Below are 18,901 nucleotides of genomic sequence, written 5' to 3'. Positions count from 1 at the left end.
ATCAAAATCTACTTCGATATGTGCTTGACAATCATCCGCGGACAAATGGCCTTTCATATTTTCAAACACATTGAGAGTATCATTGACCTAAAGGGAGAAGAAAGTTTGGCCGAAATTACTACCTTGCAACACTCCATTATTAATTGAAACAAAGTTTGACTCTTGATCGCCGACTTTAACTTTTTGCTGAATGTTACTATAAATTGATTTAATTAATTTAACCGCGCTATTTGAAAAACCATACGATTTACAAACTTTTAAAAGAGCATCATGAGGAACTGACGGAAACGCGCTTTTAATATCAAGAGCTAGAAGAATTACTAATTTTTTACGATTCAATGACGATCTGATACTCTCCGATATGTTCAATAGTGAGGTGGTACAACTATGATTTTTTCTAAAACCAGATTGCCGTTCGTGAAGAATAGAATTTGATTCTATATAACCAGTGACCTGGCTATTCAATAGAATCGCGAAAATCTTGGGGATGACTGAGATTATGCTGATTGGTCTGTAATCGGAAATTGACTGGGGACTTGTTACTTTATCAAGAGGTTTAATAATAACTTTATTCCAATTGGCTGGATATACGCTATGAGAGATACAAAAATTAAAAATGTAAACAATATGCTGGGCAATTGAAGGCATAATTAGTTAGAGGAATTTAAGAGGAACGCCGTCGTCACCAATTGCATTACTCTTAATTTGTTGAAAAGCAAAAAGAAATTCACAATGGTTAACTCGTTCCATTCGATATTGGTGATCCTTGTATTCCCAGTCATTCTCCTGTCTTCGTCTTTTGTTGCTTGGCTCTCCTTCCATTTTCCTTTATTCATTCTGGCTTGATTCAATAGTTCAGATAAAAATTGTTTCCAAGACAATTTCTGATTATTTCTTTCAATTTTCAGAATAAATTGTTGATAGCTTATTGGTAATGCGTTCAAAACAAATGCTATTTTCTGATTGACAGTAAATTCTCTGTCTACCTTTTTAATTTTGTTGAAAAGGACAGAAAATTGTTTGATGTCTTTTTCAATGTTAACTGAATCTTTAATGTTAATTTGCTTCAACTCTCGAAACAGCTCAAACAACTGAATGCACGAAGTAGGCGTTTTTTCTTCCTCTTTTTGGTCAATTTGCACAGATAATACCATTTCATCATCTTCTTCTGATTCAAGTATGTTTGCTTCATTTTCTATCTTCTCGATTTCAGCTTTCTTTTCATTTTGATCCTTTTGATATTTTTCGAATTCAACAAATTGCTGATATCTTTTCAGTTTGAAGCAATCTTGAATTTTGTGCGAATTTTTCTTGCAGAAATAGCAAAATGTTACTTCTTTTTGATTTGATATTTTCATGACCTTCTCATCTTTCAATTTGAATTGTGCTTGCTCTTGTTCATGTTGTCTTTGATATTCATCAATTAATTTGCTATAAACTAGACTCCAATTCAAATCTTCTTCTGGTCTGGCTTCTAATGCTGTAACAAGCGTTGAATAGGATTGTGGTAGACTGGCTAATACAATACCGATTTTCCATTCTTCAGTACCGATGTCACCCAAGTCTTCTAGCTTTTGGAATAATGCAGTTAAACAATTCAAATGTTCTTCCATATTGTCGCTTTCGTTCATGCGGGTTAAAGCAATTCTCTTGTAAATTGATATTCGATTTGTCAGAGTATGCTTTTCATGTACTGCTTTTAAACTGTTCCATGTCTCTAAAGCTGTCCTTTTTGCCCTGATATGAACTAATTGCGAATCCTCAACTAGTAGACCAATAGTTGTACGTACTTTGTCATCTTTTCTTTGCCATTCACGTAATCGGGCAGTAGTACTTGGTTGTTCCTCAGTAATAACGCTCCATAAATCTTCATTGATCAAAAGAAGTTCAAGTTTAAACTTCCAAGTGAAATAATTAGTATTATTGAGTTTTTCAATTTTTGGAATCCTTTCCATTTTGATTTTGTTCGGATTTTCCCTTATTTATTTTTGATTCGTCAAAATAACTTTTAACTATCTTTCTCTTGGTATTTAGATATTAACTGGTTTTTCCCTTAAATACCAAAGTGGCCCATAACCAATGTTAGAGAGAGATTTAAAGTAAACTTTGTAGTTTGAATGTTTGACATAGAATGAATCATTTTATTGACAGAATTCATTTAATCACTATAACAGTTTACTATGATTTTATAATTTCAACAATTTCGTGAAATGAGAAATTAGAAATAATATTAGTGGGAAGTGACAAATTGCCCAAATCGGCCCCGTGAGAAGCGTGAATTGACGCAAAGAAACCATTGATGTCATCTAGATTGAAATTATCGAGGATTTCAGAATCATTTCTGTCATCCTTGCTAGTTTTGCAACAACCAAGTGACTCAAACACTCCATTTAGAACGAATGGAATTGGCGTTATTAAAACTCTCAATTGTCGACTTCTTTTTACTACCTACTGTTAATCAGTGACTTGACTCTATTGGCTTTTTCCTTATAGATGTCAATCAACCGTTGATGCGTATCAGCATTACGAGAATTGTCTTTCTTACAATTATCGTATGCAGTTTTTCTATCATCCATGGTACGTTTAATGTCATTATTAAACCAGTGCTTGGGAGCATGACAAACACGACGCGATTTTAGTGGTGCGAAGCGATCAAGGAGTTCACGAACATTGTCATTTAGTGTTGTAATCATATCATCAACAGTTTGATGACGATTAAAGTTCCAATTCAACGATTCAATGCGATCAATCAATTCGTTGGCATTGATATTATCAAATTTTCTACCACTGATGACAATGTTTTTATCAACTTTTTCAGTCTTGGTATTGTATGAACACATTAGCAAGTCATGAATAGAAATATCCGATGGAAAATGCCCGAAGAATTTAAGGCGCTCGAGGTTATTTGTAAAAATTAAATCAATTTTCGATGGTATTTTTCCCGACCACCAATGTGTGGGACAAATATCATTAACCAAATTAAAATTTAAATCAAAATTAGTGTTTAGAACGGACGCTAGACTTGAGTTATTTAAAAGATTAATGTTAAAGTCACCACTAATTATAACGTTTTGCTCGTGTGAAAAATTGGCGCTTATTAATTCAAAGAGTTTACGCGTATTTTCAGCATTGCATCGCGGTGCACGATAAACAATACCAAAAATAATTTTTGATTTTCGAGTAAAAATTTCAACAAACAAGAATTCAACGTTTTCAATTTGGGCATTATCACTGGACGAATATAAAATCACTTTTGTTTTGAGATTTTTCAAAACATAAATCGCAACGCCACCACCCTTGTTCCTATCACCAGATTTCGATTTACGATCGGCACGAATGATTTTGTAACACGGAATTTCGATGGATTTATTTGTATTACTGGAACGAAGCCAGGTTTCAGAAACCGCGATCAAATTAACATTCAAATTTCCACCCAGAAGTGACCTCAGTTCATCAAGATGACAAGCGTCACTGCACATTGCACATTGACACTGACAAAGTTGAAATCACCTCTGAATTTATTAAGAATATTTATCGATTTACTTTTATTCGGACACTTATTACGATTAATCAAATGCACATCATCAATATTCAATGTTACATTCTCACTCGCCAAGATAGATTTTAGATTCAGCATGCAATCACGTACGCGAACAACAGGCTGCCGTACAAACGGCACCTGATGTGAACGTTCACCCGAAACTGACACAACGGCAGCCACAGGTTGACGACATGCAAAATCATTGAGTCGGAGATTTTGATCGATTGAGCTAGAATCACATGAAACAACATCATTATTGACTTTAATATTAACCAACGACGAGAAACTAACCGTAGATTTAACACGCGATTGACTATTTACTCTATTTAACAAAGTCAGGTTATGTGGCAAAACGATGTTTCCAAAGTTAATGTAATTATCAAAATTCGCGAATTTAATTAAGCAAACGATTGTATTTTTCTCAAACGACTCTTTCAAAATATTTAAATCAAAACGCGACACATTAAAAAATTGCGATAATTAACAAAACACCTGTTCGTTTGTTTGCCCGATGACTTTTTTGACTAACACTTTGCAATAGTGAATGTCACTGCGTTGATCACGTAAAATATTAAATGATGACAACAAATTCACTAAATTTTGACTCGGATGGCACTAATTATGAAACCTCTTACCAATATTTCTCAAATCAGCAGCCCGATAAAGCATGAAAATGTTCCTCCGCACAGTTGAACACAGCACGACGACGTAACCACACTCAATCAGACGATGCGAAATGAAAAAGAGAAAAAAAAACTAAATAATTAAAAACTAAATCAAATTCGTGCAGCAAACAAGAGTAACTATAGTTTTCCTAACATATTTTGATTTTTTGAAGAAAAAGTGTTTTTCAACAACATTCGATTTTGAAATTCTGGGGTTTTAAATTCGGATTTTGGTTAGTTTCTCACGAAGAATTTTGTGGTGGTTTCAGTTTGAAGCTTCGATAGAACATTTGAAAAATTAACCCAAAAATGCTAGTTAATAAGATACCGATCTTAATAACATATTAATAACATATTTTCGTTATTAACCTGGCAAATTTTTCAAAACGACTCAACATAAATGAAAACTGAAACCACCATAAAATTCTTAATGAAAAACTGAACAAAATTCAATTCCAAAACCTCAAAATTTCAAAATCGAATTTTGTTAAAAACACTTTTTTTGAAAAAAATCGAAATATGTTAGGAAAACTATAAGAGTAACGAACTCAATGAGTCGAAAAATGTATAAAAACAAATTTTTCTACCCAAAATAATATCAAATATCCAATAAATTCACAAATAATATCGAGAGCGCAAGATTTTTCTGACCTGTCAATATGAGTTATAGTCAATATATGAGTTATATATGAATGTCTGAGAATGAAAACGCAACTTCTATTCACAACACATATAAGTGAAACAAAAATAAGAAATTTATTGGAATGAAACAACAAAATCGAATTTTTTCAAAGTGTTCATACCGTTGTTTCATACCGATGTTACACTTTAAAAAAATCTTTTTTGTTGTTACACTTTGAAAAAATACGGTTGTGTTGTTTCATTTCAATAAATTTTTTATTTTTGTGTCACTTATATGTGTTGTCAATAGAAGTTGCGTTTTCATTCTCGGAAAAATGAACTCAATTTTTACTATTTTTTGATCAAATTTCTCAAACCAATCCAATAAAATCCTACATTTTAAGTCTAAAACGATTTATTTCCGTAAGATTTACGAATTGAAACCGAAATATATTTAGTTTTTACCAAAATAATCCCATTTTTTGTCGAAAAATTCCATTTTTTCGATCGTACCCAAACTTTTGATCGGCACTGTATATGGAAAGTGTTACTAAGTACGGCTCTGGTTTCGTATGAGATTCGCTTCATATTCAGTATTCACCTTATTTTGTGATGTAAAGTAAATATGATTCCGTACTTTAAAGCCTTTGTGAGGTACTTTACACCACAAAAATGTAGCTGTCATGGAATATCACCTCAAAAGTGGTTTGTTGTCAGCGATATGTGGTGCTTTCAAACATTTATTTTGTAACGGCATGTAAACGACGATCCATCTGTGGTTATTTTTTAACTTTGAAACGACTTTGGAACGGAGTGTGTTTTGTACATACTGAGAAGATGTAAACATTTTCATATTCAAAAAGCCTCGTCAAAAAAACACCACTCATCATTCCAAGAGTGAAGAATATTTACTTAAATTTCAATTCAATTGCGTTGTTTTCCAGACCATAATGAAGGTGATGAAAGAATAAATGTAAACATCTGATATTTTCAATGCGATCCATTCGATGTAGAACGCCAAATTAAACACACGTGCACAGGTGGAATTGTAATTCCATCAATTGTTTTGACATTTTTATTTTGAAAATTGTGTGCGATAATATTTCGTGGACTTTAATTAGAATCGTCATTGGTGAAACGTGAAATTAAACACACGTGCACAGGTGGAATTGTAATTCCATCAATTGTTTTGACATTGTTATTTTGAAAAATGTGTGCGATAATATTTTGTGGAGTTTAATTAAAATCATCATTGTACGTGGATTGAATTATACAGTGTGTTGCCCTCCGACGTGGCCACACTTGAAAAGTATATAAGAGGATGCATTCGATTCGTATGTCCATCAAACAGTTCCTACCAATTGATAAGTTCACAGTAAACTTTTATTAGTTCAAAGCTGGAAAAATGCTGGGTCGAAGTTCTTTAACACTGCTGCTCATTGGCTTGGTGGTATCCGAGGTGAGTCGACAATTTCAGTCGATTTTTTTTTAAATTTTTCATGTTTGATTCCTTTTGTGGACAATTTGTGATAATTTTTTCTGAAATAATTTCAAAAATGAAAAGTATCCTTTTTAAGTTTTTCAATTGAAAACAAACTTCTATTCCAAAACAATGTCCACCGGAAACGTTCATTCTATTAAAAACAGTTGGAAACTGTTATTAATACATTTATAATTAATCTCATCCGCTGTTCCCATTCCAATTGTATCACTTTGATTCTGTTTCCACAGTTCTTAATCGGGGATGTGAGTGGAGCACCACCCAGGAGGAACGGTAAGATTGAAGTTTCATTTATTTATCCTGTTAAACTCTAAAATTCCATATACAAAGCACCTTGTAACGAAGATATGGGAACCTCATTTATGCTAAACTTTTCATACATATTTTAGTAAACGAAAAAGACATAGATGGAGAGACAGCTCTGCATAGAGCTGCTTATGCTGGTAATTTTGGACATGTTTTTTAAAAGAACGCTTTGTTCAATCCGTTTCATTGACCTATGAATATTTTTCCTATTCTTTCAGGCAATTCGAGTTTAGTTCAAAGACTCATCGCTGAAGGAGTCGACCCCAATATTAGAAATAATTTTAATGTGACAGCTCTGGATCATGCTGCTATGAAAGGTAACGTTGAATACTTATTGTTATTGAATAAAATATTGACCTGAATTTTTCCCATCGATCGGTTTTATTGTTCAGGTCACAAGAGTATCGCCGAACATCTCGTCCACAATGGAGCCAATGTTGATGCTGAACCTAATACGAAATGGACACCTCTTCATTCAGCCGCATTCTGTGGTAATGTTGATTATTTGTTCTCACTAAAAAGGGAAACAGTTTTATTTTTTCATCGATCTGTGTTATTTTTCAGGTCACAAGAATGTTGCTGATTATCTCATCCGTAAAGGAGCCAATGTTCATAAGGAAACTGATTCGAAAAACACACCTCTTCATTTGGCTGCTCAGAATGGTAATAGTTGAATACTTGTCTTTACTAAAAGAAGATTTGATCATTTTCATCGATCTAAATTACTTTTTAGGTCATGAGAGTGTCGCTAGACTTCTCATCCGTAAAGGAGCAAATGTTAATGTAAAAAATAATTCGAATCAGACTCCTCGTCAAGTAGCTATTAACAATGGTAAAGCTGACTAAATAAGATATCGATTTGATCTTTTTCATTGATTTGTATTATTTTTAGGTCACAACAAGGTCGCCAAACTTTTGATCGGTAAAAAAAATAAAAATAATATTGCAGAACATTTTTTTTCACGATACATATAAGAAATTGGTTTGATCTTTTTGATCGATGTGTATTTTTCAGGTGACGAATAGCTGAACCAATTTAGTGAATAATCGGATGATCTCCTTCGGTTCCCCTTTTCGATTTACAACTGTCACTTTATTAACATATTTTTTTATTAACACATTAATAATTTATTAATTTTTTAATAAAATGAATTTTTTATTAACGTTAATAAAATATAGTGCATTTTATTAACATATTAATAATTATTAAGGTAATGTCTTCATGACAGTCTATTTTTGACATCTGACAGTAGCAGCGAGATGTCATTAATACCAAACGATTAGCTCAACGAACGCTCACTTTTGGTAGTATTCCGAAGAGAATAGGCGCATCGCTTGTTTGTGAAATGATATTGTCTGAAATTTTCCAAAAAAAAAATTTTTTTGAACTATTTCCACACACCTACAGTTTGAAGTGTTTTTAACATATTGAATAGTTAGTAAATTGTGTCTATTTCAAAGCTGCAAAGTCCATTTTTCGATATCGCGTCATAAATTTTTTTTGTGATGACTCACAAAAATGGCGGCCAGTTTCTTGAATGGGACAAAGATGTCTTCTTGAATAGGACACAGTGTATTTTTAAGTTAAGCAAGATGGGGCAAAATGGTCCACAGCAAAATTGTTCCTCGTGAGTTGAAACTTTCATGTCTACAACTTTCATCAACACTCCCCAACGATAAATCCATCCATTGGCCCAGAAAATGGGGATAAACTTACTTTTTTTACCAACAAATTTAATTTTTTTCTTGTAACGGTTTTTCGAATATAATGTAGACAAATGTAAATGTTATGTATACCGTTGGATAGGTATTTACGAGTACTAAAATTTTGACCCAAGGCGCAGTGCCCTTCTTCCCATGGCTGGGGAGATATGACCTTTGGTGTTAATACCCTGATTTTTATGGTCGCCCTTTTTGGATACACAGGGGGTGCGGAAAAAATTTGCATATATTTGAAACATACTCGACCTCAGCCACACCATAGAAGAAAAATAAATCATTTTTGGCTTCAATAAAGTGTAGGTATGCCCAAATGGGCTGAACTACAAAATGAAATTTCTGACGCAGTCGAAGACCAAGAAAGCGACGAATAAACATCATTTTTCTTTACTTTTGTCACTTATTATAATCCTTAAGTCGATTAAATGAATAAACATTCAAAATATGATATGGATATTGTTCCATTTTCACCAAACGTGGAATGCTTTGTATACTGATACATGTATTTGCTTGGAACTCGGTTGACCGAAGAACCGATGGCGAATTCGTTATGTCTGTATGTTATACTTCAGTATGACGTTTGACAGAACGGAGAGTGTACTTGATTGTATTGTCATTAGCCTTAGATTATCTAGGTGGTGTTTGCGCTCAATATCAGTTGTCAAAGTCAAAAAGAATAGGACCGTTGATTTTCACACATATTTCTGAGTTTTTTGGAGTGTCCCATTCAAGAAGACAAAAAAAAATTTGGCCGTTTTTGGCGTGGTCGGAAATTTTGCGATAAATTTTTTTTGTAATGTAATCGAAGAACTGTCTAAGGAAAAAAGATTCCTTTGATGGTCCTCTTTCCAACGGTATATCACATTCACAAAAATATCTCCAAAAGGGAAAGTTACAAAGTTATCTCAAAGTTTGTCCCATTCATGAAGACATTACCTTAGTATGGTGAATTTTCGGTTATTAATATGGTGCCGATTTTATTAGAATTCTAATAAATTCGACAACATATTGGATTTCATCCGATTTTATCAACGGACGACATCATGTTCACATCAAAGTCTATTCAACACAGCGTTTAGATTAAGACAATCATTTATCACGACAAAATCTCAAAGAAAAACGAGTCTGGAAATATTTGACATGTTTTTTGTATGAAACTTTTCAAAAAAATTGCGAAGAAAAGTTTCATATAAAATTCATGTCTGACTTACTGTGTACTGCTTTGTTTGTATGTATATTACTCTTTTTTTTTTTTTTTATAATCTTTTATTTATTTGGATATTTGTTTTTGTATAGAGTACAAAAGAAATAGAAAAAATACTATCAATATAATGATTTAATAAATACAATTTAGCAGGTAATCCTACCCTTATCTAAAATACGAATTTGAATGTTTGTGAATTGCTTGGCAATATTGTGTTTAAATAAATTTATAATTTGACATGGGATTGTGTATTAATTTAAGCTTAAAAACAAGTGGTTACAAAATTGTAATTAGTAATTGAAAAAAAATTTATAAATTCTGAAAAATATTTAAAAATTAGAAGAATTCTGAGCTTGTACATAAACATTTTGGGTTGGGTGAAACTTTTTCTTGTTGAACAGTAATAATAATTCGTTCTCATGTAGTCTGTTTACATCGTTCAAATGATTATAGTAATTGATTGGTTTGTATTTGATTGTGTCAATGTCATGCATATGTGCGTTGGAAATTTCGGAAATGAGTTCATTTGTGTGAATTTTGCATTTGTCGACAAAACTTATATTGTTTTTGACTATCTCTCTATCGATTCTATTTATTTTTGCTTTTTCGTAAAGTTCATTACTTTTTACATATTTGTGGCTGTTTTCTTGTTTAAAAATATTCAGGCATTTTCTGAGAAACCACCTTTCTTTACGCCTCAAGATTTCAATTTGAAAAGAACTTATTAGATTTTCAATGAGCCAGCAAGGGGAAGCATATGTCATAAGGGGGCGTATCAATTGTTTATATGCGATTATTTTAACATTGTTGATCAGATATTTGTTCGAGAAAATGTTCGACAGCATGGATTGAGCGATATTTACTTTTTTTATTATGTGCTTAATATGGTCGTTAAATTGCCAGTTGCTAGACAGTACGAGCCCTAAATATTTCACATTCTTAACTTTATTAATTTGTTGATTATTTATTTTGAAATTAGTCGCTATGGCTTCTTTTCTTGTTTTCGCGTCTAAGTCTTTGTAATGGCCAACAAACGATATACATTCACATTTGCTGACATTCATTTTTAGTTTCCATTTTGTGAGAAATTTGTAAATTTCATTTAAATAATTGTTCATTGACATTTTAGCGAGTTGTATGTTCCTCGTGACTGTGTAAATCATTATGTCGTCTGCAAAAAGTAATCTAACTATTTTACAAAAGAAATTTGATGGTTTGGGTAGGTCGTTTAAGTATAGTATGAAAAGTATAGCTGAGATAATGCTACCCTGCGGAGTACCTGCTGCTATATTCTTAACTGTGGATTTTTCTTGTTCATATTTTACAAAGAATTTTCTGTTTGAGAGGAAACTTTTAACAATTTTTATTATATGAGGTTCGAATTTTAAGTGGTGTAATTTGTAAATCATTCCATTCTGCCACATCACGTCGAAGGCTGACTGTAGATCAATGAGTGTTGCTAGGGTTGGTTTTCCTTTGTTTAGGCCGTTTGATACATCGGTGATTACTTTTGAGATAGCGTGTAGAGTGCTGCATCCTGGTTGAAAGCCAAACTGGTGTTGGTCGATGATGCGATTTTGAGTGCAAAAGTCTCTTATTCGAGTGTCGATCAGCTTTTCGTAGCATTTGCTGATAGTGGGAAGTTGAGATATCGGTCTCCAGTTTGCTAAAAATTCGCTGTTTTTGCCGGGCTTCGGTATCGGTGTAACAGATGCTAGTTTCCATTTTGTTGGAAAATGTTGTGTGTTTGTTATGTGGTTAAAAAGAACTGTTATCCAGTAAATAGTTGTGAGAGATAACTTCTTCAGTGCGTAGTTTGGCATCGTGTCATCACCAGCGGATTTTTTATTGTTACGTGATTTAATTATCTTCTGAACGTCAGAGACTCTCGCAAATCGGTTTTCAATCACTGCGTTGTGTTCGAAGTTGTTGCAATCGGCCGGGAAATTCGTTGAGAAGATGGTGATTGGTTCGTTGTTTTCATACATGGCACAGACTCGACTCACCTCGTTGTCGACGCTGGAGATGTTGTTTAGCGTGAGCTCATGTGATTTGGTAAAATGGTTTGCTAGGGCTTCACATTTTTGTTGGGTCGTCGAGAAAACTTCACTTTTATCACTGTTGTACAGATTTGATGTAGCTTCAGTAATCTTTTTATATTTGCTAATTTGCTTTATGTTTTTAAACAAGCTATTATCAGGTTTGATGTTTTTTATTCGATTTGTCCAGCAATCATGATAATCGCCGCTTATTGATTTAACGAGCAATTGGTTTAGTAATTTTAGTTGCGATTTTATTTGGTTAAAGTTTTGATTATTTCTATTTCGATACTTTTTGCGCATTAGTCTTTTTTTTTCTCGAATTAAGTTTAGCGATTTTTTTGATAACTGCACATTTGACCTGGAAAATTCCACTTGTGGTACGAACCTCGCGACAGCGCTCTGAAAAATATCTTCGATTTTTTCACATAAAACGTCTATTTGATCAACACACAGATTAGAATGGATTGGAATCTGTAGCTCATTGAATTTCAGGTCCACAAAATCGTTGAACTTCTTCCAGTTTGATGTGCTGCTGACTTACTGTGTACTGCTGTGTACTGTGTACTGTATGTATATTACTCGATCTCTTTCTCTCTTCGTAATACAGGCCGATCTTGCGGTGTGCGTGTAGTAGCATCTCTTTTTTCATTACTATTGCATGCACATCGCAAGAACGGAGTGTGCTGGGTAGGGTTTACAAACGTTTCGACAAATACCGCAAACGGTGTTATAAAAACGTTATTTTTCTGTAGTGTTTTTTTTGACAGTCCAAAATACCGCAGAAATAACGATAAAAAACGAAAAAAACGTTTTTTGGGCGTTATATAACGGCTCTGTAAAAAAACGTTTTTAAGAAACACTGAAAAAAATAACGCGTTTTTAAACCCTAGTGCTGGGAGAGAGAAAGAGATCGAGTAATATACATACAGTACACAGTACACAGCAGTACACAGTAAGTCAGCAGCACATCACACGAAGAATAGGCGAAGAGAAAGAATGCAAATAATATGCTACCGCATGAGTTATGAATACGATAGAAAAAGAATAGAGTAGTTTCCATTTTTGCACGCTGTCAATTGTATCGACGAATGTCGAACATCAATAATGATAGACGCGATAATTTAAAATTGTTTTTTTAAAAACTATTTTACATTAAAGAATACCGATAAATCGGAATCTCGGAACATTTGTTCCGATTTATCATTCCGTTTGGTTTTAATTCCGATAAATCGGAATCATTGTTCCGCTAAATTCTGTCTGAGTGATAAAAGATAAGTGATAACTGTCTTCAGCAAAGTTGTAGATCAGGTCAAGAGCTACAGTTTTTTTTTGAAGACGTCATCTCCTTATCTCTCATCAGTCCCGCGAAAAATGATAAAAGAAAACTCGAAATTTTTGCGGTTTTTTGAGTTCCTGATAAAGGATAACGAATTAGTGTCTGGGGCAAAAATATTGTACTCAATCTGTTCTTCAACTTTGCTTATGACAGTTATCACTTATCTCTTATCAGTTACGCAAAAAATGATAATTGAAAACTCTGTCAAAAACATCTTCCTGTTATCAGTTTTATGCTGCAAACAATTTTTTCAATCGTACCCAAACTTTTGATCGGCACTGTATATGGAAAATGTTATTAAGTACGGCTCTGGTTTCGTATGAGATTCGCTTATGTCTTTTTTCAACGTATTCAGTATTCACCTTATTTGGTGATGTAAAGTAAATATGATTCCGTACTCCGACAGGAGGCTTCTGTGAGGTACTTTACACCATAAAAATGTAGCTGTCATGGAATATCACCTCAAAAGTGGTTTGTTGTCAGCGATATGTGGTGCTTTCAAACATTTATTTTGTAACGGCATGTAAACGACGATCCATCTGTGGTTATTTTTTAACTTTGAAACGACTTTGCAACGGAGTGTGTTTTGTACATACCGAGAAGATGTAAACATTTTCATATTTAAATAGCCTCGTCAAAAAACACCACTCATTATTTCAAGAGTGAAAAATATTTACTTAAATTTTCAACTCAATTGCGTTGTTTTTCAGACCATAATGAAGGTGATGAAAGAATAAATGTAAACATCTGATATTTTCAATGCGATCCATTTGATGTGGAACGCCAAATTAAACACACGTGCACAGGAGGAATTGTAATTCCATCAATTGTTTTGACATTTTTATTTTGAAAAATGTGTGCGATAATATTTTGTGGAGTTTAATTAGAATCGTCATTGTACGTGGATTGAATTATACAGTGTGTTGCCCACCGACGTGGCCACACTTGAAAAGTATATAAGAGGATGCATTCGATTCGTGTGTCCATCAAACAGTTCCTACCAATTGATAAGTTCACAGTAAACTTTTAATAGTTCAAAGCTGGAAAAATGCTGAGTCGAAGTTCTTTAACACTGCTGCTCATTGGCTTGGTGGTATCCGAGGTGAGTCGACAGTTTCAGTCGATTTTTTCAATTTTTCATGTTTGATTCCTTTTGTGAACAATTTGTGATAATTTTTTCTGAAATAATTTCAAAAATGAAAAGTGTCCTTTTTAAGTTTTTCAATTGAAAACAAAGTTCTATTCCAAAAAAATGTCCACCGAAAACATTTATTCTATTAAAAACAGTTGGAAACTGTTATTAATACATTTATAATTAATCTTATCCGCTGTTCCCATTCCAATTGTATCACTTTGATTCTGTTTCCACAGTTCTTAATCGGGGATGTGAGTGGAGCACCACGTGGGAGGGGAGCACCACGCGAGTGGCACGGTAAGATTGAAGTTTCATTTATTTATCCAGTCAAACTCTTAAATTCCATATACAAAGCACCTTGTAACGAAGATATGGCAACCTCATTTATGCTAAACTTTTCATACATATTTTAGTAAACGAAAAAGACAAGAATGGAGAGACAGCTCTGCATAGAGCTGCTTCTGTTGGTAATTTTGGACATGTTTTTTAAAAGAACGTTTTGTTAAATCCGTTTCATTGACCTATGAATATTTTTCTTATTCTTCCAGGCAATTCGAATTTTGTTCAAAGCCTCATCGCTTTAGGAGCCGACCCCAATATTAGAAATAATTTTAATGTGACAGCTCTGGATTATGCTGCTATGAAAGGTAACGTTGAATACTTATTGTTATTGAATAAAAGATTGACCCGATATTTTCCCATCGATCGGTTTTATTGTTCAGGTCACAAGAGTATCGCCGAGCTTCTTATCCACAATGGAGCCAATGTTGATAGTGAAAATGACAAGAAATGGACACCTCTTCATTCAGCTGCATTCTGTGGTAATGTTGATTATTTGTTCTCACTAAAAAGGAAAAAAGTTTTATTTTTTCATCGATCTGTGTTATTTTTCAGGTCATGAGAATGTTGCTGAACTTCTCATCCGTAAAGGAGCCAATGTTAATGCTGAAACTAATATGAAATGGACACCTCTTCATTTAGCTGCTCAGAATGGTAATAGTTGAATACTTGTCTTTATTAGAAGAAGATTGATTTGATCATTTTCATCCATCTAAATTTCTGTTTAGGTCATCAGAGTGTCGCTGAACTTCTCATCCGTGAAGGAGCAAAATTTCTTGATAAAAATAATTTGAATCAGACTCCTTATCAGTTAGCTATTAACAATGGTAAAGCTGACTAAATACACCGTGGAACAATTTCCAAAAAGTTCGAAAGAACTTGACCGTGACTATATGGGGATGAAAGTAGACCCATAGCTGAGTAAAACCCCAGCGGGGTTTTGCCGAATTGGCTGGGGTTTTTATTTTATCGACTTAGGCGTTTTTTCTATAACATGGTTTTTCGGCAATATAGACTACGTCAGATTTTGGTCAATAAATCATTCATTTCTGGTGATAGCGTCTTACTGTCTTTGGCAAAGTTGTAGCTGAGAGTCCAATCAACAAATTTTATGAACATTTTACACATGAAAAATCACATCTAGTAGGTGCTGTGGAGCAAAATGTCGAAAAAATGGACGATTTTTTCAATTTTTCGACCATAACTCATAAAATATCCATTTTTTTTTGTATTTTGTCTTCAGCATTATTGTAGCCAGCGTCGAACTAAACAACTCTCCTGAACACATTAACCCAAAAAAATCAAATCTAGCTCACTTTTTTGGCTCAAAGTCACTTGTCGCTACCAAATGATATCATCGAGCATTTTCGGAGTTCTATAACTTCTCAACTACTCGAAATAGAGCAAAAGTGTCTGAAGCAAATTTTTAGTACTTCTTATGGGCTTTGCAGACCAAGTACTAAAAGTACTAAAAGAGTACTAAAATGTACTAAAAAGTACTAAATCCTCTCAATGGTTCTGGACAACTGTGGATGATGCTACGTAGTACTAAATAGTACTAAAATTGACAGAATTGAACTGTTATAGACCCTAATGAACGTTACTCGCTGAAATATTTGGATAAACTTTGAAAATATTACAGTCCAAACAGCTGAAAAATCCACGAGATGTACGGGGTCAATATTGAACTAAATACCGATATTTCAGCGAGTTACGTTCATGAGGGTCTGTAACAGTTCAATTCTGTCAATTTTAGTACTATTTAGTACTACGTAGCATCACCTACAGGTGTCCAGAACCATTGAGAGGATTTAGTACTTTTTAGTACATTTTAGTACTTTTTTAGTACTTTTAGTACTTGGTCTGCGAAGCCCATGAGAAGTACTAAAAAGTTGCTTCAGAAACTATTGCTCTATTTTGAGTAGTTGAGAAGTTATAGAACTCCGAAAATGCTCGATGATATCGTTTGGTAGCGACAAGTGACTTTGAGCCAAAAAAGTAGGCTAGATGTGATTTTTTTGGGATAATGTGTTCAGAAGAGTTGTTTAGTTTGACGCTGGCTACAATAATGCCGAAGACAAAATACAAAAAAATGGATATTTTATGAGTTATGGTCGAAAAATTGAAAAAATCGTCCATTTTTCCGACATTTTGCTCCATTGCACCTACTAGATGTGATTTTGTATGTGTAAAATGTTAATAAAATTTGTTTATTGGACTCCCAGCTACAAATCTGCTAAAGACAGTAAGACGCTATCACCAGAAATGAACGATTTATTGACCAAAATCTGACGTAGTCTATATTGCCGAAAAACCATGTTATAGAAAAAACGCCTAAGTCGATAAAATAAAAACCCCAGCCAATTCGGCAAAACCCCACTGGGGTTTTACTCAGCTATGGGTCTACTTTCATCCCCATATAGTCACGGTCAAGTTCTTTTGGGGCTGTTCCACTGTATAAGATATCAATTGGATCTTTTTCATTGATCTGTATTAATTTTAGGTCACGAAGAGATCGCCGAACTTTTTGTCCAAAAATATAATAATTGGCTAATAGAATAGATTCAATTGGCTACTAACAATGGTAATGTTGCATATTTTTTTTCACAATACATATAAGAAATTGGTTCGATCTTTTTGATCGATGTGTATTTTTCAGGTGACGAATAGCTGAACCAATTTAGCTGAATAATCGGATGATTTCCTTCGGTTCTCCTTTTTGATTGTAGTGTAGACTTGATTTCAAAACATTTTTTGTCAATCTATGGCCAATTGGCCATACTAACCAATATTGTTGCTTTGTTGGACCATCGATTATTATTATTCTGTCAAAAAACAGCTCAAGTTATTTGTCTTTTTAATTGCTTACATTGCATTTTTGTGACCCAAACGTACATCCGTGCTAAATTTGAACGCGATTTGTATGAGTCTAATGCAGTAGGCAAAATCTAAGAATGAAAATAAATTATACAGAAAAGATGATAAAAAATAATCTAAATTTCAATCTGGTTTGAACAGTTTTGGTCAGAGATGGTTGATCGTTTACCCCAAGTGTATGGAAATGTGTATCGGTATATACTTAAACGTTTACCTTTGCGTTGAACGCGCGGAGCACATGCGTCAACTCATATTTTAGTGAGAGCGGACGCGTTATTTAACGCAAAGGTAAATCAATGTAAATATACCGTACTGTACCGAGTACAGTAAATTCAACGAATTGATATACATTTACTCCATCTCTGGTTTTGGTTGCTCTTGTTCACTTTCGAGTGAAAGAAGAATTTGGTTCACTCTAGAGTATAGAGTCTACGCGGATGGGTTCAATTTTTCTTGATACGGCGTCAGACGTCAATGCAGAAAGAACTCTTTTTCTTGATTATAATCTACTGAAGATTTATGCACGTCATTTAGTGCAAAAGCATTCATTGCCCTACCTTACGCGAGCACCATCTGTTCGGTTTTAATATGAAAACAAACAAATTGATCCATACAGAGTTATAATACAATAACATCTCTATGTAGAGGAAACGCTGTAGTTCGTTTTGTTCGGCACATTTTTTATACACTGCCTCTATTCTCACCGATTCATATATCGGTTGGCAGGTGGAGTCACTTTGCTTGTTTTCATGTTCGCACCGAATAGATGGGACGTTCGCGTTAGGGAGGGCAATAAATGCTTTTGCACTAAAGGTATGATGTACGTAAAGGGATAATTGCATGCAAAATCCCACTTCATATATATAGAGCACCAACTTCACCCCATTTCATTTTCTAGCCAATATGTGTACAAATTTGGATAAACTCAATTGTTGGTCTTGTCAAACTGTACAACTTTGCAAAAGACAATGATCGTTAATCAGTTGAAATAAATGAATTATACAAACACATGAGGCTAGTGCGCGAAGCTCAAATTCCCCAAATGTGCAAAATGGCGAACATGGTGCCGGAACTGTTCACAGCAGCTACCTCGAAGGCGAATTTTGCATCATAAGTTCGCAGAATGACGGACAACACTTTTGGTTCGCTATGCAAACTCAAATGATTACCTGGCCACTCAAGCAATTTCTCATCCAGGTAACCTCATTTTTTGTATATGTTCTCTACGAGAACACGTTGATACTACCCACACTAATTATGGAATTACGAATTTTCATGTTACCATAAAACCCGAGCATGATCTCTACCAGGACGGAACCACCAATGACAACGCAGCATATTGCTCTTGTACCACTCTGTGACTGGGATGCAGCTGATTAAAAAAAACCAACATGAACGTGGCAAGGATCCCAAATTCAAACCACCCGTTCGAAACTCAGCTAATCGTCTTATTCGATAACACACATTTTTAATTTAAAAAGTTGACGAATTGTTTACATACATTCCCATTTATGTATAGAAATGATGATACCTTTCTGTGATCTTTACACCTATATATTTTAAATTGATATTGTTCAGTGTTACAGCCATCCGTTGAGTTGGCGGGTTATTTTCG

At 34.0% G+C, this 18,901-nt stretch overlaps 1 protein-coding gene across 1 annotated transcript; it reads left to right on the top strand.

Moving 5' to 3' along the window:
* The first annotated feature begins 6,185 nt into the window (after positions 1 to 6,185).
* LOC129574778 (ankyrin repeat and protein kinase domain-containing protein 1-like) lies at positions 6,186 to 15,250 on the top strand. Its single transcript, XM_055457243.1, has 11 exons — positions 6,186 to 6,286; positions 6,559 to 6,601; positions 6,718 to 6,771; positions 6,853 to 6,951; positions 7,027 to 7,125; positions 7,368 to 7,466; positions 7,527 to 7,556; positions 14,619 to 14,717; positions 14,793 to 14,891; positions 15,001 to 15,063; positions 15,138 to 15,250. The coding sequence occupies exons 1-11, from the start codon at positions 6,233 to 6,235 to the stop codon at positions 15,248 to 15,250; spliced, it is 852 nt and encodes a 283-aa protein (XP_055313218.1). The 5' UTR covers positions 6,186 to 6,232.
* Positions 15,251 to 18,901: the final 3,651 nt, after the last annotated feature.

Source organism: Sitodiplosis mosellana, unplaced genomic scaffold (assembly GCF_009176505.1).
Source record: "Sitodiplosis mosellana isolate CC-2019 unplaced genomic scaffold, AAFC_SMos_1.0 Smas_scaffold_6165, whole genome shotgun sequence".
Classification (NCBI taxonomy): domain Eukaryota; kingdom Metazoa; phylum Arthropoda; class Insecta; order Diptera; family Cecidomyiidae; genus Sitodiplosis; species Sitodiplosis mosellana.
The sequence above is the reverse complement of the archived record's forward strand: the minus strand, read 5'-3'. Positions and strand labels throughout refer to the sequence as shown.